A 17,034-nucleotide genomic window follows, 5' to 3' on the forward strand; every position below is an offset into this window, starting at 1 on the left:
TCGCAAACGGACGAAATTTCGTCCGAGAGGATCCAGGATTGAAGAAGTGGGTGTCAAATATTGATTGGTCCAGTCATCAAATTGGACGTCAAGCCTCGGTCTTTCGGACGGAATTCTTCGTCCGCGGTTCCCGATGGATGGATGGATGGATGGATGGATCTATGGACCATATGGACCATCTTCGTCCGCTTCTTCGTCCGTTGCTTGACTTTTGATGATATCAGAACTGACATGGATACTTCTTCGGACCTCTCTACCAAGCGAATTCGCAAGGGGACTAAGAGCTGTGTTGAATGTGAGACACAGCGCGTTAACCTACTTCGTGGGATGTACGAGTATACTTGCTTATATTTCGTGCTGTGTAGGTCGACAGCGCAAGATTCGATGTATTTGGGAGACTGAGATTGATCGAGTTTGTACGGGATGTAAGTTGAGTCTAAGCAGAGAGGCAAACGCATATTCTATCTCATACTTGCCATCATCCGAGGAATCGCTGATTGCTCGACTGTTCCCTCCCAGGCAAGACGCGACAACGACGGTGTGTACCGCAGGTATATCAACAGCGACCAACCAATACAACCGAGTCATCCCGAGCAGAWCGGATCGAGAGATTGGAAAGACAAATTGCTCGCATTGCAGCTGCCGTTCAGAGGAACGACCCCATCGACTCTCATCCATCCACTTCCTCTTCCACATCTCCAGCCGTAGAGGATATCACAGCAGATCAAGAACTAGAAGGACCAGCCACAACACCCCCTGCACATCTTAGATTCCTCTTCGACAACTCCTTGATAGCTCCCAGCCGTYAGCGTGGTGATACCCAGCAACAGGCAATACGTCCTCCATGCTCACCAAAGTACCTCGCACAAGCTCGAGCTAAGCTCCAACATGTCATGCCCTGTGAGGAGGATGTTCGAGCTGCTGCTGGGTATGGTACTGCATGGATGCAATTACACCAGAGCTTGTTTGCGACCCCTCTGCAATTCGGTTCGAGCGAGGTCATGATTGAGAGGTATCAAGATCAGCTATTACCGGATGCTCAGATTGTGGATATCGCTTCCTTTCTGCTTGCATTCGCCATTACTGTTCGACAAGTTCCTCCTGGTGAGCAACGATTGACGCTGAAGGGTATGTATGTGTGAACATTCGGCGAGCAGAATAACAACCCCATGCTGACCATTTCTTGCGAAGATGTGCCAAAGTACGTCCAGGAAGTGTTGCATGCTGTTGAGAGTACAATCGTCTCTCATTCCGGGATTGCATCTACTGTTGAAGGCTTGACTACAACGGTACTGTACTTGCGGTTGTGAGTCTCAAGTAGATGCTCGTCCTTCTATCCTCTTCGCAGCTGACTTTGAGATAGGCAATTGGGCTTTGGTCAAATCAAGCAATTATGGCTGACACTTCGCCGAACGATTGCTTTGGCTGAGCTGATCGGTCTTCCACGAACGTGGACCAGCCATCACCTCGAGAGCCAACGCACAGATATTGAACAGATTGATCGAGATCCTCGAGTCATCGAAAAGGCAGCACTGTGAGTTATACTTGACGTCAACCGAGATAGATCGCTGATACGGTACTCCATTCCTCCAGATGRGAGGCTATCTGTGCTACAGACCGACTTAGCTCTATGATGTTTAATCTTCCCGTGGCTACTGCTACCCACAAGTTCCCACGCCGACAGATCTTGGGTCCTGCTGGAATTGTACTATCGCAGCCGGTGAGCAGATTGTCGGAATTTGATAGCATCACTCTAAACGCTAACGAATCTCCATCAGTACTTACTCGAACTCGCCGGGATCGCTATGCGTGTACAAGAGCTCGACGAAAGCCACACGTCCGGACAACCCAAAACCGAAGTCTATACAAAAGTTCTGAATATCGACAGTGACATACAAAGCCTCAAGTCATTGACGCCTCGAAGTTGGTGGGAGGAAGGTCATGGTGCCATCTCTGGAGACCATTTGGTACAATTCTGGCACTTTTATTTACTCCTTCGCACTCACATTCACTCGGCGATGGACAAGGACGAGCATGAACAGTACAAATACAGCCGTATAGTCTGTTCAGATGCCTGTCGAAGTCTGGCGCAACGATATGGATACGTGAGACGAAATCTCCCTCCTGGCTTCTTCATCTGTCGTATCATCGACATGCAGATATTCTCTGCTGCGATATTCTTGGTTCTGTCGTGTTTTGAGCAAATTTCCACACGGATGCGTCAGGCTTTTTCGTTGGAAGATGAGAATGAGGAAGCCGTGAGGGATATTCTCAATACCATGGAATCCGTCTCCGATCAAGTCAGCGGGGATTTCGCAAGGGAGGCTTCTGCGGCGGTGAAATCTCTTATGACGCTGTTAAGGAATCCTGCTGTTGATACTTCTTCTTCACAAGGTTTGACTTTGAGGATACCTTTGTTGGGGAATATACATATTACTACTACACGACAACAGACGGATCAAATACAGCGTCCGCTAGGGTTGGATCAATATCTCCCACCATCGCTCGCTGGCCATATACCGAATGACCTACCTGCGATTGCAAGCGAGCCCAGCAATAGTTTCAACAATCCACCAGATGGAATGCCGTGGTTTATGGAATTGGATATGGATATATCTTCACTCCAGGATCCATTCATCACCGACGACTACTTTGGAGAATGGGATCAATTGATGATGAATTCCAATTCCTCGCTGTGAAAAAAGAGAGACATCTTGACACAAACACACTCCCAAATTTTGTGATGATACATACTTCCATGAATCAATCACACCACATAAGTTACCTCCTCCTCCCGAAAAATCAATCCACCACCATCAGAACTACATTGCATCAAAATCTCGGAGCTACTACTACTACAAGGCGACACGCCATCATAATACCCCAAATTATGCGTGAATGAAAGCGCCCGTGTTGAATTCCGAAACAGACATTTTTGATTACCTAGGAATGATTGTTAGGCTGTTCTGTTCCATTAATTGGGTTGGGAATTGTATCTACAAGCGCAAAAGGAAGTCAGCAATAAACCAAACCAAACGAAACATGCCCGGAGACTCTTTTTTCTTTCTCGGAGGAGGAGGAGAAGCAAGTAAGCAAGTAAGTACATGACTTACTCAAAATACTTCGTAGCGATGCCCTGGACTTGTTGCGGCTGAATAGTTCTATCGAATGTCCACCGCACAAAGACCTACAGCCATGATACATCATCAGCACTCCCTCCATATCCCCCACAACAACAAAAGAGTTCAGTTAGTTAGTTAATTAACACCAAGAAAACTCACCTCGTCACAATTAAATCAACCATCCAAAATCAAAACCAACAAAACCGCCAACTTAGCCTAGATGCGCGATTATTAGAATTCCTCTCTCTCTCCCCATCATCTAAAGTTTGCAAACTACGCGCCGCCGAGTTGTTTTTTAGGAACATTTGTGCAAAGTCGTTGGAAAATTAACCAGGCTACATACGGAATCGAATTTGGTTGGTTGGTCGGTGGAATTTTTGGGTTTAGGACTGTGTTGATGAAGGTTGGGGTGTAGGTGGTTTTGGAAGAGGGTAAGGAGGTTTTGGGATTGGAGGGGGGCTGGTTTTTTTTTTTTCTGGGAGGCAGGGAAGGTTTTGATGGGGAGGAGGAGGGGGTGGAGGCGGAGGATAGGGTGGTGAGGAGGAGGAGGTTTAGGGTTATACTTGTGTTGAACTGTTCAATTACTTGCGTGCAGAAATATGTCTTGAGAGGGCAATGCGTTGTCAAGTCGCGCAAAGTCATGTAAACAATCTATTTTCTACCAGTACAGCACAGGTCAGTACAGTACAGTACAGTACAGAATAGGACAGTAAAGGATAGGACTCACGCCATCTGTGGCTATGAACCAGTAAGCCCGTCTCAAAACCAGCTAATTGACTGATTGACTGATTGACAGACAGGAACGAGGTACACTGCAGTATTGAATATGTCCTTGCTGCGTTCTGCACATGCAAAGTCGAGGAAATATTTTCCGAGCCCGCATATCGATATCCAATTACAATGGCTTGTGTGGAGAGGATTCATGCGTAGAGCTGGAGGAGATGATGATGATGATGGTGTGTTTGTTTGTTTATGCGGGTGAGGAAGACCAATTTTTCCCCCGGTTTGCATGTTTCAGCTGCGGAGTAGAATCATGGGTCTGTCCCCAGGCATTGTGGTCTCATATTTCAGCTTTGAGGAATAGTGTACGACGTGAGATGTTGGTTGAGGGTTGCGTTGTTTATTCCCGAATGATTTAGCCACGGTGCGGTCCCGATTCAGTTGGGGAATTTTTGTGTTTGTTCAGGAATCGCTTAGATGGGATGTAGAGGTTGTATGCTTGGGGGATTATATGGGGTGGGAGGCGATTTTATGCTATGCAATCGTCTTCTCCTCTGCTTGAAGAGTGTAGGTGGATGAAATGCGAAGTGATGGCGGGCGTTCAAGAGATTCAATCAATCACTCAACGTCAGCCACTGTTGGTCTAGATGTGTCAAATATAGCTTCAACCTGCCAGATGGAGATGAGAGATGGGAGGGCACATGTTGGTGTTCCCGTCATTGAGCTGACATGTGGGTGGCTGTTGATGTACATACATAGGAGTACATGCATGTGAAAGAGGGAGGTAAGGTATTCACCAGGACACACTAGCGCCAATTCCACCGGCCCGGTATCGGCCCTTGGGTGTCGTGGTTGTGTGACACATCCATGAATCTTGCCTGTTAACACCCGACACTTGAACAATATCCAATCCAACACAATCCAACCTGAACACAATACAATCAGGGTACCACCTCAACCATGGGAACCTTCCACGAAGACRTCCCCGACCACATCTACACATGGATTCTCCAGCAAAAGATGCTCTGGGTAGCCACAGCCCCACTCTCCAAAACCGGCCATATCAACGTCAGCCCCAAAGGAGGAGAATACTTTGGCCTCCTCAACAACAAGACCTTCTGGTACATGGATCTCACGGGCAGTGGAAGCGAAACCATCAGTCATTTGCGGGAAAATGGGAGGATCACGGTCATGTTTAATGAGTTTTCGGGTTCGCCGCGTATTGTGCGGTTGTGGGGTTATGGTGCGTGATTTTGACATGTGCAAAGTGTCGTGTTAATGTTGTTGTTGTTTGTGTATTGATTGACTGATTGATTTGATTTGATTGTAGGGAGAATTCTCGAGCGAGAGTCATCGGAATTCCGAACCTTTGCTGCCGAAAACAAGGTCGAGGTTATACCTGCCAGTCGATCCATTATCGTGGTGGATGTGCATCAAGTTGGCGCATCATGCGGTTACTCGGTTCCTTATTATGAATTCAAAGCGCATCGCAAGACGTTGAATCAATTGTTTGAGAAGAGGCAGAGTAATTTTGAAAAGGGCAAGAAGGAAGATGGGATGGATAGGTGAGTACATGTACCTACCTTATTGACTTGACTTTGATCGAGCTTGAGAGAGTCCAATGGCTTACTTTTTGGATAGATATTGGGCGTACAAGAATGCTTGGTCTATGGATGGTCTGCCTGCTATGCAACGAGGTCTGGATACCGGCGCAAAGGAAAAGGTCGAGCCTATTCATAAAATGGTTGGACCGTACGCGCCGGCTGCTCCGTTTGGCCCGGAATCTTTCAAGCTGAGTTCTCAGTTGAGACATCAATTCATCAAGCTGGAGAGGACTCAGATATCACTCCGGAGTGTTTTGTTAATAGCCCTACTGACATTTCTGCTGGGTGTGTTGGTTGCTGGGTATGCGCCGGTGGTTGTTGCATCGCAGCGATTCAAACTCGAGAGGGCTTTACTGTGAATGTGGGATATGTCTTCGATATTGGAGGTAGTATTCAAGCAAGATTTGTTGTTACTAGTATGTGATGTTAGATTATTTCTCATGATAGCACATACTATGAGTGCAGACTTTCGCATTCCACCGCCAAAGCAGCAAACCTCCCACATCCCCAAAATAAAAACCACGCCTCTCCAATTTCGAAATATCATCAGAGAGGCGAGTGAGGCGAGTAAGGAGGAGAAGACCCCGTCGATCAATCTCACCTTCTCCGCTTTTCTCGCAGCTCAGCCGCCTTTCCTATCCCTGCAACTCCTCCCTTGTCACCCACGTCGAGATCGATTCAACGGGAAGGAATCGAGAAGAACAAATTGGCAGGTTTTGGATTATCGCTGTTTTGGCCGGGGCTAGACTCTTGGATTCCAAGAAATGGCTACCCGACATGGCACGACATGTTGTGAGTACATGTACCCACGATTCAACGGGTCATCGTCTTTCTTTCTTGATTGATTGATTGATTCCGAGAGGTTTTGTTTACTGTTGTGCATCTACCTTATCATCATCATCATCATCATCATCCACACGTTCACAAATTCAATCATATATCCGCTCAACCACGAGATGTACTACCCAAAACATCAATCCCCAAAAATGCCCGAAAGCAACCAACAAGACCAAGACCAAAAAGAAATCTCCACAACGTTCGAAGTAGCTCCAGATATGAATTTGCACAATAGTCGAGATCCTCTCAATGAAAGACCGGGAATCGAAGATAAGAAACCTATCATTGAAGAACATATCACTGCGATTGCTAAGCAGGATGATGATGAGATTGATGAAATGGATCCTTCATCATCGGAGAACCACAAGGAGTCTCTCAAGCAGAAGATTGGGAAATATCTTCCTGGTCATCTTCCTGGTCATCTTCCTGGTCATCTTCCTGGTCATCATCATGCCTCCTCCGACAGTGTATCAAAGTCCGAACGCCCATTAAAGTCCGATGATAACACCGACAAGGCCGACAATGACAATGAAGTGAACATAAGAAAAAAAAACTCCACTTCTTCTTCGGATTTTGAAGTTGTGGGGCTTATGCCTTTGACTTCTCAAGGTTCATCCCATTCTTCTTCTTCCCATTCTTCTTCCTCTTCCTCCTCTCACCGCCGGGGAAAATTGAGTGGGAGACCGGATTTGGAACGGCATATTTCTGGCATTCCGGAGGATGGTGATAGTGGTGATGATAGTGATGATGATTATGGCGAGGAGGGTAGGGGTATGAGGAGGAGAAGGGGATGAGAGGATAATGGGGAAGAGAGGATAAGGAGAAGGGGCATGAGGAGAAGGGGATGAGGAGAAGGGGAGAAGGGAATCAGGAGAAGGGGATAAGAGGAGGGGATAAGAGGAGGGGATGAGTGAAAAAGGCATAAGTGGGAAGGGGACGAAGAGTAGAGAATGAGGGAAAAGGTATGAATGAGAAATTAAGACGTGGAATTTCGAATATCAGGTAGAAGGGTTTGATACTTGTCTCGAGTGCGGATGAATGAATACTAATCGGTGTTTTGCTTGACTATATCTTCTCTCTTCGTTCTTCCAATGTGTGAGGCAATGTCTTACTTGCTATCCTCAACGAATACAGACACGACAGTAGAAGGATGATTCGAAATTGGAATGGAAAAAGCAACCGAGATCCTGATATTCGCTCCTCCCATAGCGGGAATAGTAGTAGTAGGTAGTTAGTACCTTACCTTAGCTTTCCGGAGACGTCGTTCTCACCCTTCCTCTCGCTCTTTCTTCTTCTTGAACTTGAACTTGAACTTGAACTTGAACTTGAACTTGAACTTGAACTTGAACTTGAACTTGAACTTGAACTTGAACTTGAACTTGAACTTGAACTTGAACTTGAACTTGAACTTGAACTTGAACTTGAACTTGAACTTGAACTTGAACTTGAACTTGAGAACGTTGAACCTACCTTTGTGCTTACATGTAGTCCTGCTGGACTGGATACAAGTTGTAAGTAAGTTAATTCATAGGAATCAATAGACCTCTTACCACGAAATTAAGAAGAAAACATCGAATCTCAATGTTGCCTTCTTCATCGACTAGCAATTTCTCTCTCTCTCTCTCTCTCTCTCCCAAGGGAAACCAAACAGAGAAGATTGCCGTTAGATGGTATCGTACATACTATACAAGAAAACCACCCCTCCCCTCCCCTCCCCAGAGGAAATCTCACCTCCCGTCTCCATCTCCACCACCACCACAACCACCAAGAGAAACTCTCAACCCCCTCCCAACCATCCCCTCCAAAACTCTCCCTCTCTGCCCTTCCCCCAGCATCCCCAGCATCCTCAACCCCAAAACTCCCCATCCCAAATTCCCAGGCAGCGCTCTTAAACCCTCAAACCAGACTTCCCTAACCCTCCTCTTCCTCTCTTCATCATCTCCACTTCTCCTAGAAACTTCAAATTCCATCCAAGCCTTCCAAAGTCCCACGCAAAATCTCCCCGTTGTTCCCCTAGGTCCGAGAAGTGCCTTTCGAAATTTCGCCCGGAGGATTTGTTCCCCTCCTCCTCCTCCTCCTCCATTTCCTTCTCCTTCCAATTTTTGCAAGCGGAAGAATTCGCGCTGGAATTCATAACATATTTCCACAATCAATACCCCATCATCATCATCATCATCATCATCATCATCGCTCTCGTCTCCCATCGTCTTCTTCTTTGCTTCCGACATTAACACACTCCGCAATCGATTCCCCATCCCCTCAATTCTGTCAGAGATTTCCCGGAAAATGCTATTGTTAGGAAATAGTTCCTTTGCGTGGGATTTCTCCTTTTGGATTATCGAGGGGGTATATGGTCGATGGTGGACAACGAGGTGGTGGGTTAGGAGGTGAGTTTTCAATTGTTGAAGTTCTTCTACCGCCGCAGAAGACCCTCCCGAGCGGATGAGGGTTGTGAGGTGGGAATTATAAATTTCGAGAGTCGCTTGGAGGTCCTGAGGGGATAGAATGAGGTAGGTGAGCCAGGCTAGGAGGTTGGAATATAGAATTGCATGGGAGAAGTTGTGGGAGAGGTGCATTTGGTCGAATTTCGTTTCGAGGTGCCGGCGGAGACGGAGATGTTGGGTTGTTGTGGTGGGGTTGTTGTGGGTTTCTGATCCCGTGTCGATGATGATGGTGGTTAGTAAAGTCTCCATTGCAGTCTGCTCATTCTGCTGGGAGATTTGTGTGAGGAAACGAGAATGCCAGAGAAGGATGGCGTCTTTTTGTGCTTCTGGAGGGAGTTTAGGGAGGAGTGTCAGAGCTGCGGTCCAGACTTGTAGGGCTTTGTTGAGATTTTCGTTGGAGCGGGCGGAAATTAGGGCGAAGGCGTTGTAGAGGCGGAGGTTTGTTGGGTGGGATTTGAGGAGGGTTTTGGCGAGTTTGGGGGCTGAGGGGGGGAAGAGGGTGGTTTTGAAGGCGAGGTGGTATTCGTGGAGGATGTCATCTTCTCTTAAATGTTGGGTTGTGAGGAGGGTTTGCAAGACTCGATCGATGAATCTTGCGAGGCTATTATTCTCGGTTGATGATGATGGGTGGAGGTTGTTGAAGGGCTCGAAAGCGTCTTGGAATAGAGTGAGGGTTGTTTGTCGGTGAGAGTGGATTTTGATATCGTCGCATACGATGGCGAGATGGGGATCGGATAACCATGCTTGGGTGTGAGATTCTGCGTGAGGGAGTGGTGGGAGTCCTGTGAAATGCAGAAAAGCGCTGATGAGATCTCGTTTCGGTAGATTCATGCTCAAACATTCCACCACATCTCGAAGGTCATTGAACATGACGCATCGGAAGGGGTCGACGGTGGCATCTTCGTGTTCGGTGGAAGCAGGGAGGATGAATTCCCTCGTGAGCTTTGCTTCCTCTGTAGATGGAGCGTCATGATGGAGGGTGATGGGTGGTCTTGGAGTTGCATGACTGGGACCCAATTCATCGAACTTGGCCCAAGTCATGGCGTCTTCTTCCCCAATCCGAGGAGTTTCAATATCCCAGTAGTCTTCCAGACTTTCAATCCGAGCTTCCAAACTGCTCGTCTCCAACTGTTTGGGCAGCATGAAGTGAAATTCGAGCAGAATCTGCCAGATTGCGATGGCCAGTTCGTCATAACCGGCGTCGCGTATGAAGGATGTGAATCTCAACAACGCATAGATTTGGGTGTGGGAGATTTGTGTCCTCTCTTCTCCGCTTGATTGTTCGTGGGTGGTCCTGAGGATGTGCAGCCATTTCAAGTAGGCATCTCTACAGGTATCGTAGTGGAAGGAGGAGTAATCGTATTGTACAAAGTCCATGTAWCTCGTCCACAGCAGGATGCTAGATGGACACTCTTTGAGAACTTCGCCCCATTTGGCGGCCAACTTCGTCTGATCCCATATCGGAGTGCCTGCTTCCATCAATGCGAGCAACAGTCGTTCGCGGCCCAGCTTTCCGGGAGAAATATGCTTTCCGGCCTGGTTGAGGATGGCGAGTCGCAGTTCGGCCAAGGTCGTCCTTTCCGAAGTCGTGAAGATGGCGGGATCTACAGCCGGGCGGATGAGTTGACTCTGATGTTTGGACAGTGCCAGCCATGCATCGAGATTGAGAGGATCGGCCTTTGCTGTTTTGGAGAGGAGAGCACTTTCCTGCCTCGCACGAAGATCTAGATTGGTGTGCTCGGCGGCATCAGAGTCCGATGCGTATGTTACATCCTCATCTGCGGGTTTGTTGCTGGCCTTGGCTTTGCCTTCAATCGATCTGTAGTCCACCCCGCCATCAATTTCTGGTGAGTCGGCACCGCGCTTCCGCTTTTTGGAAGACGTCAGTGGGATGAAGTCGCTTGGTTCGTCATGCTGTGGTTCGGGTTCGGCAGGAGATATAAATTTCAGTCTCGTCTCACCACTTCGACCGTACTTGGACGACAATAACCTGGCGACCTTTTGGTTCTCGCGTTGGGTTGGAAKGGAACTGACGAGACCGACTTCCTTGTCGGTGCTGCTTTCGCGGTCAATCTTTGTCCAGGATGGCCCGCCGATGAGATGGCCATAACCCGTCCGTCGGTAGGCCGGCACACTATAACGATGCAAACTTCCATATTCCACATTCTTGGCATCTCCTCGACGGWCGATGATGAAGAGATCCGATTCTTCCCGTTCATGTTGCCTGCTTGCAAGGGATTGGTCGTTTCCAGCTTGCTTCAATCGATGATGGTCATGCTTGGGGCTGATTTCTCGGTCTTGGGAATGTCTTCGATCATCTCGACGTCGTCTCTCACGCTTGCCATCATCATTCCGTCGATGATGTTCCCTCGAGTGATGCCGTTTATCCACGCCATGTGAAGATGTCTGTTTGGACGAGCTTTTCTTTTCTCTGGTTGATGATTTAACGTCCTCCTCCGCTACAATCCTCTTCTTGGGCTTGAAGCTGCCAAATTTGGGGACTTCCATCGATCCCACGTGTTTTTGGTGGCATGTCGTTGTTGATGGATGTTATTAATAGTTGGGGCCATCGGAGCTCGGAGTTTGGATCTGAAGCTAGTAAAAGTCTAGTCTCCACCTAAAATTTATTCCAATCGATATCGGCAGCGGAAGATGTAAAGATTGAAGCTCACCTCACCACCACCTCCGCACGATTGCGGTACTGGACGCGATATGGCGACGGTACTCCAGCAACAATTGGCTGCCATTGCGGCCAACAGCACCCACCAACTCGACCTCAAAGCGCAAAAGGCGCAACACAGCAAGYCGCTGCTGTTCGAGGCGCGCGATGCCGCCACGCAAAACTTCGACACCATCTACCACCTCTGTCTCGAGGGCTTCGACGAATTATGCCACCTGGACTCCCGATTCCTGCCCTTTTCCCGCAATCTCTTCCGCGAACAGAGCAAAAATGAGGACCGGACGAGCATGACGGCGCAGCAGAATGGCGAGTTGGATACAGTCATTGAGAGGTTTCTGGCCCTGTTGGGAGGCCGATTGCTCCTCTCGCCGGGGATGAAAGCGGCAGAGTGGATGGTGCGACGATTCCGCGTGCACGAATACAACACCCAAGCCTTGCTCCTCACCTTCCTTCCCTACCACGCCCACCCCATCTTCCCCACCCTCCTCTCCATCCTACCGAAACATCTCCCTCCCAACTTCCGCTTCCTCCACCCCTACGTTGCATCCCTACAGAGTCCTCCACGACATGCCGTCGTCACCGCCGCCAGCAACAATCCCGCCTTCTTCGCCGCGTTCAGCGATTACGTGTGTGAGGCCGCGAGATGGAGATATCAATCCGCACCCTTGATGGGATTCTGGGCGAGTGTCACGGCACAGGCCGTCAATGGGATGGTGGATGCCACACGGTCGGGAAGAGAGGCCATTCGTAAGCAAAAGGAGGAGGATGTCTTGCTGCGCGTCATCCCCACCCTCCAAAAGGCGCTGGGCATCAAAGTGCATGAATTGTATCTTGGATCCTGCATGATCATGACAATCCTGGCATGCAAGGCTTCTCTGGCTGACAAGGTGCTGAATGCTATGATGGAGGCCGTTGCTGCGGGCTGGACGGAACAGACGAGAGAAGATGGCCTGACATGTTTGGCCGTGTTGGCGGAGGAGAAGCAGCAGTTCCATCTCCCCCGAAAAGTCACCCGGGCCATCCTCCACCAAGATGACGCGTGGGATGTCATCCAGCGCATCGGCTTGAAATGTCGTGCGGACCGTCTCATTGTGGGCGTTGCACAGGGATCCATCTCGGAGATTGTCGATAAACGTGACCCACGTGCTGCTCAGATGCTCCTCGCCATTTTGGAGTCTGCCACCCTCCCGCGAGGCCACTCTGTTGTAATCCTGGAGGCTACTATCAACGCTGTTGTCGACTTGTCTCCAGCGGAACAGGAAGAGAATGGCCGCAAGGAGCTTCTTGCTGCTCTCGCTGCTCTGGGCGAACAAGCCGGCGGCACTCAACTCATTGAACTGGCAGCTCAGAGGTCCAAGATCGACTTGGCCCAGTTGGATGCAAATCTCGCACTCCAACTCGAGGCYGCACCTCAATCGGAAGAGGAATCCGATGAAGATGTCAAGATGTTGGACAGCAGTGCACCATCAGATCCATCTCTCAATTTGAGCGAGCTCCCAAAATTACCTTCCAAGGACTCTTCCTTCTTGGATACCACCAACCAGGAGCTGTTCGAAGCATATCTGGCTGCATTCATGAAAGCCCTTCCCTCCGATCAGGACCTCGAGGCTCTCCTCAACCTCCACTCCCTTCACAGAAGTACATGCGAGCAACGTCCTGCCGTCCTCTCCTTCTTCGCGCGTGTCTGGACTTCTCCCGTCTCCAACTCTGCACGACTCAAGGCACTCCACATCACCCGTGGACTGCTCGAAGAGATGAAAAAAGGTCAACACTCCATCGACATGCAAGCGCTCGTGCCATATGTCATTGCAGGTCTCGCAGATCCTGTCAAATCCATTCGTAGTGCTGCAGCATCTACCTGCCGGGCTTTGAGTGGTCTATATCAAAGCAAGTCAGGTAAGGGCAAGGCTACAGGTGATGTGCGAGTCTGGAGTAAGGATATCTTCTACGGCACCGACAGTTCCCAAATCCAGCGACTGTCTCTCGCAGACGCACAGAGATTCATGTCCGAGGCTTTGCTGCCCATTTTGGAAGACTGCACAATTGACTCCAACTACATCATCCAATACTTGGCGGACAGTATCAATGCGACATCTGCCCTCGTCCATACCGAGCGGAAGGAACTGAAAGMCTTGATTCGTACGAGTGTGTATGGATTCTTGGCTTCACATCTGGTGGCAACACCAGTGCAAGATGTCAAGCTTCGACTTGCCGCCATTCTCTGCAAAGTCGGCAAGATTGCTGGTACTTCACGCGCTCACATCATCCTACCGTATGCTCGCGCATACCTTGCAGAGACAGCCTCACAATCCACATCACCCTCAGTCACAACTTTGAGCGCAGCACTCGTCAGCTGTTTGACACACCGCTCTCCCGAGGAAATGCAGCTTCTCAAAGCATTGGCACTTGGTGAATGCGGGATTGAGAGAGTCAAGCTTGGATTGAATCGTCTGCGAGAACTGTGGTCTGCTACCAAGGACGCATCTCAGCTCGATTTGATGGACTGGCTTGTTGATGTTAGCCTGAACGCCAACACATCCGAGGAGACGCAAACGGAGGCAATGGATACTCTTCGCAGCTTGACACTTTCCACACCAATCTTGGTCCATCTTGTCGAGCGCTTGCCAACAGTCGGGGACTTGCAAGGTCAGCCCACGTCCACCAAAAAGCAACGAACAAGCAGAGTTTCGGATGTCACAAAGACTGCCAACATCAGCAAAGACAAGATCAACGCTGCTGTCCGTCGCATCACTTTGGTCCTCGAGCTGGTGGAGGAATCCCACCCCGAGCACCACTCGGCGTTGCTAAAGGGACTGTTCTACTTCCTCAGTGAATTACACCACTACAAGATTCTCCTCAACTCTGAATTGGTCTACCTGCAAGGCTTGATCATCAACGGCTTGTTGGATGTTGTCAACGGGCTTAAATCGACATCCAACAAAGATGTTGATCGCTCCGTCATCCGGGCTGACCTCATCGTGGAATGCGTACGAACCACGTCTAGCACACAAGTTCATCACGCGGCGTTACTCTTGATGTCAGCACTTGCATCTTGGGCGCCTGATCTTGTCTTGCACAGCGTCATGCCATTGTTCACCTTTATGAGCTCCACCATCCTCAAGCAAGGCGATGATTACAGCGCTCACGTTACGGATCAGACGGTCGCGAGGATTATCCCCCCATTGGCAGCCTCATTGAAGAAGCGTGGGAAAGATTTGATCAGCGGCGCGGCAGAATTGCTTCTCAGCTTCACCGCTGCCTTTGAGCATATTCCTCTTCATCGTCGGGCAGGTCTCTTCCGACACTTGGTGCAGACCTTGGGTGCTAGTGAATCTCTCTTCGCTGTTGTTGCAATGTTGGTGGAGCGATATCCTGATCAGGCCAACGTCTTGCCGTTTGTCGCAGAGCTCATGGGTGAATTCGACGTCGATATTCAACTCCACGCTGTAAGCCAATACCTTGACCTTATCTCTGATACATTGAAGCCAAAGAGAGGCTTGTCAGATGTCATTCTCGGATATGGTGAGAAGAATGCCGATCAATCCAGAATGGCAACGTCCAACCTTCTCACTGGTCTATCGGAGGTCCTCTCCCGCGACGCTCTCCGGAAGAAGCTCGCCAAGCAACTCAACAAACCAGAAGGTGCAGAAAACCTCCGCATCACATACTCCGTCTTGTTGGAAAAGTCCATGCAGCTCGGCCTTCAGCTCAAGACGGATGAGACTCTCCACGACAGTGCGAATAGAGTATTGACAGCCTTGCTCGGTTTGATGCCCACCAAAGATTTCATCGACGCAAGTGCTATGCTCATGCAAACCGGCTCCAATGAGATTCGCCAGCAAGTCTTCTGGTCTCTTGAACAGCGCGTCAAGTCTGCCAGACGTGGCGATGCAGCCCTGCAGGCAATCTTCGGAGAGACGCTCTCCAATTGTGCGATTTTCGTGTCCGACTCCCAACCAACCGCGACCAGAATCGCCGCCATCACCTGCATTGATAATATTTCCGAGAAATTCGGCAAGACTGATCGGGATGCTGTGATGAAGGCTGCCGAGAAGATTGCTGGACCGGCCGCTTTAGGTGATTACGATTTCGATCTTCATCGCATCTCCCTGCTTTGCCTTGCTAGTATGCTGGAAGTGCTCGGAGACGCCTTCATTCCCATCTTTGTCAACACTACCAACCACGCGATTGAATATCTCCGGAAAGAGCTTGATGAGGAGGAACGTTTCCGGGATCATCCCATGATCACTGCTTGTTTCAGCTATGCCACGGCGGTGTTGGATTACATCCCTTTTATGCTGACTGGAAAGTTCCTCGACCCTCTCCTTGTCTTATCCGCCAAAGCCAACAACTACCATGCCAAGCAATTCACCGATCTTGCCTCCAAGACTGTTTTCGCGCAAGACCTATTCTCTTCCATCCACCGAACAATGCCAGAGGTAGAGGCTCTTGGACGGGATGCCATGGGTCTCCACATGGAAACCCTCCTCTCTACCATCAAGCATCAACAAAAGGCCGTCATCTCCCGCTACGCACCCCTCTTATTCACCATTCTTCTTGAAGCATTCGATCTCCGTCGCAAACTCCCCCCTTCTACAGGGGATGACAATTCCAGCAGTGAAGATGAAGATGAAGAATCCACACCCTACGATCTCGTCACGGATGCCACAATGCAAACGGTCCTCAAACTCAACGACTCCACCTTCCGCCCCTTCTTCACCAAACTCATCACCTGGGCGGGATCCCTCCCGAAGAAAGACATCCAAGGAACTCGACACCGCTACATGAGCGTCTACTCCTTCGCCCACGTCCTCTTCGACCAACTCAAAAGTCTCGTCACCAGCTACGCGGGCTTCCTTCTTGAGAGCGCCGCCGACATCCTCTCCCACCAAGGATCCACAGACGACCAAACATTGCACCTCCAATCCCAAGTCCTCGAAACCCTCACGGCGAATTTCGAACACGACTCCGATGGCTTCTGGCAATCCCCCTCTCATTTCAACATCATTTACCCACCAATCCTCTCCCTCCTTGCTTCTCCCGCACACCATTCTTCCTCCACCCCAATCATCCCGGCAATCACAGCTCTCGCTCAAGCAGCTAATTCCCCCGACCATCACAAATCTCTCAATACCCTCTTAATGTCATTTTTGAGGCATGAAAGTGGACGGGTGAGATTAATGGCTGTGAGGACTGAGAGGAGGTTGACGGAAGTTTTGCATGTGGATTGGATTAGTCTTTTGCCGGAAATGTTGCCTGTGATTTCGGAGTTGCAGGAGGATGATGAGGGGGAGGTTGAGAGGGAGGTTGGGAGGTGGATTGCGCAGATTGAGGAGGTTACTGGGGAGAGTTTGGAGGGGATGTTGCAGTAGATTTTGTTCTTTCTCTGGATGATGAGGATGGTGGGGAGGTGATAAGAGGGAGGTGTGAGAAGGTGGATGATGAATGGTAAAATTTTGTGGGAAGAAAAGGAAAGGAAAGGAGATACTTACTTGATCGTTTCTTCGTTTTCCCTTTGCTACGAGTGAGATGTAACTCGTATTATGTCYCACTTCACTCATTCATCTTCATAACCCTTCCCGAAAAACGCCCTCCATCAAAGAGTTCGAGAGAGACTTACTCGTTCG

General features: G+C 49.4%; 5 protein-coding genes; 4 read left to right on the top strand and 1 right to left on the bottom strand.

The window, feature by feature from the left end:
- Positions 1–231: 231 nt before the first annotated feature.
- On the top strand, positions 232–2,699 carry RCC_05961 (uncharacterized protein; the record flags this gene model as incomplete). XM_023771225.1 has 7 exons in its annotated part: positions 232–295; positions 366–425; positions 520–1,128; positions 1,192–1,306; positions 1,364–1,534; positions 1,594–1,720; positions 1,779–2,699. The coding sequence occupies 7 exons, from the start codon at positions 232–234 to the stop codon at positions 2,697–2,699; spliced, it is 2,067 nt and encodes a 688-aa protein (XP_023626993.1).
- A 2,103-nt stretch (positions 2,700–4,802) lies between these two features.
- On the top strand, positions 4,803–5,805 carry RCC_05962 (uncharacterized protein; the record flags this gene model as incomplete). XM_023771226.1 has 3 exons in its annotated part: positions 4,803–5,085; positions 5,173–5,407; positions 5,484–5,805. 3 exons carry the CDS (start codon positions 4,803–4,805, stop codon positions 5,803–5,805), a joined length of 840 nt encoding a protein of 279 aa, XP_023626994.1.
- A 627-nt stretch (positions 5,806–6,432) lies between these two features.
- Positions 6,433–7,077, top strand: RCC_05963 (uncharacterized protein; the record flags this gene model as incomplete). Its single annotated transcript, XM_023771227.1, has 1 exon — positions 6,433–7,077. The coding sequence occupies one exon, from the start codon at positions 6,433–6,435 to the stop codon at positions 7,075–7,077; it is 645 nt and encodes a 214-aa protein (XP_023626995.1).
- A 933-nt stretch (positions 7,078–8,010) lies between these two features.
- On the bottom strand, positions 8,011–11,235 carry RCC_05964 (uncharacterized protein; the record flags this gene model as incomplete). Its single annotated transcript, XM_023771228.1, has 1 exon — positions 8,011–11,235. One exon carries the CDS (start codon positions 11,233–11,235, stop codon positions 8,011–8,013), a length of 3,225 nt encoding a protein of 1,074 aa, XP_023626996.1.
- A 204-nt stretch (positions 11,236–11,439) lies between these two features.
- On the top strand, positions 11,440–16,779 carry RCC_05965 (related to UTP10-U3 snoRNP protein; the record flags this gene model as incomplete). The annotated part of the gene is made up of 1 exon (XM_023771229.1): positions 11,440–16,779. The coding sequence occupies one exon, from the start codon at positions 11,440–11,442 to the stop codon at positions 16,777–16,779; it is 5,340 nt and encodes a 1,779-aa protein (XP_023626997.1).
- Positions 16,780–17,034: the final 255 nt, after the last annotated feature.

The sequence above is a fragment of the Ramularia collo-cygni genome (genome assembly GCF_900074925.1).
Source record: "Ramularia collo-cygni strain URUG2 genome assembly, contig: RCC_scaffold08, whole genome shotgun sequence".
In the NCBI taxonomy this organism is placed as follows: domain Eukaryota; kingdom Fungi; phylum Ascomycota; class Dothideomycetes; order Mycosphaerellales; family Mycosphaerellaceae; genus Ramularia; species Ramularia collo-cygni.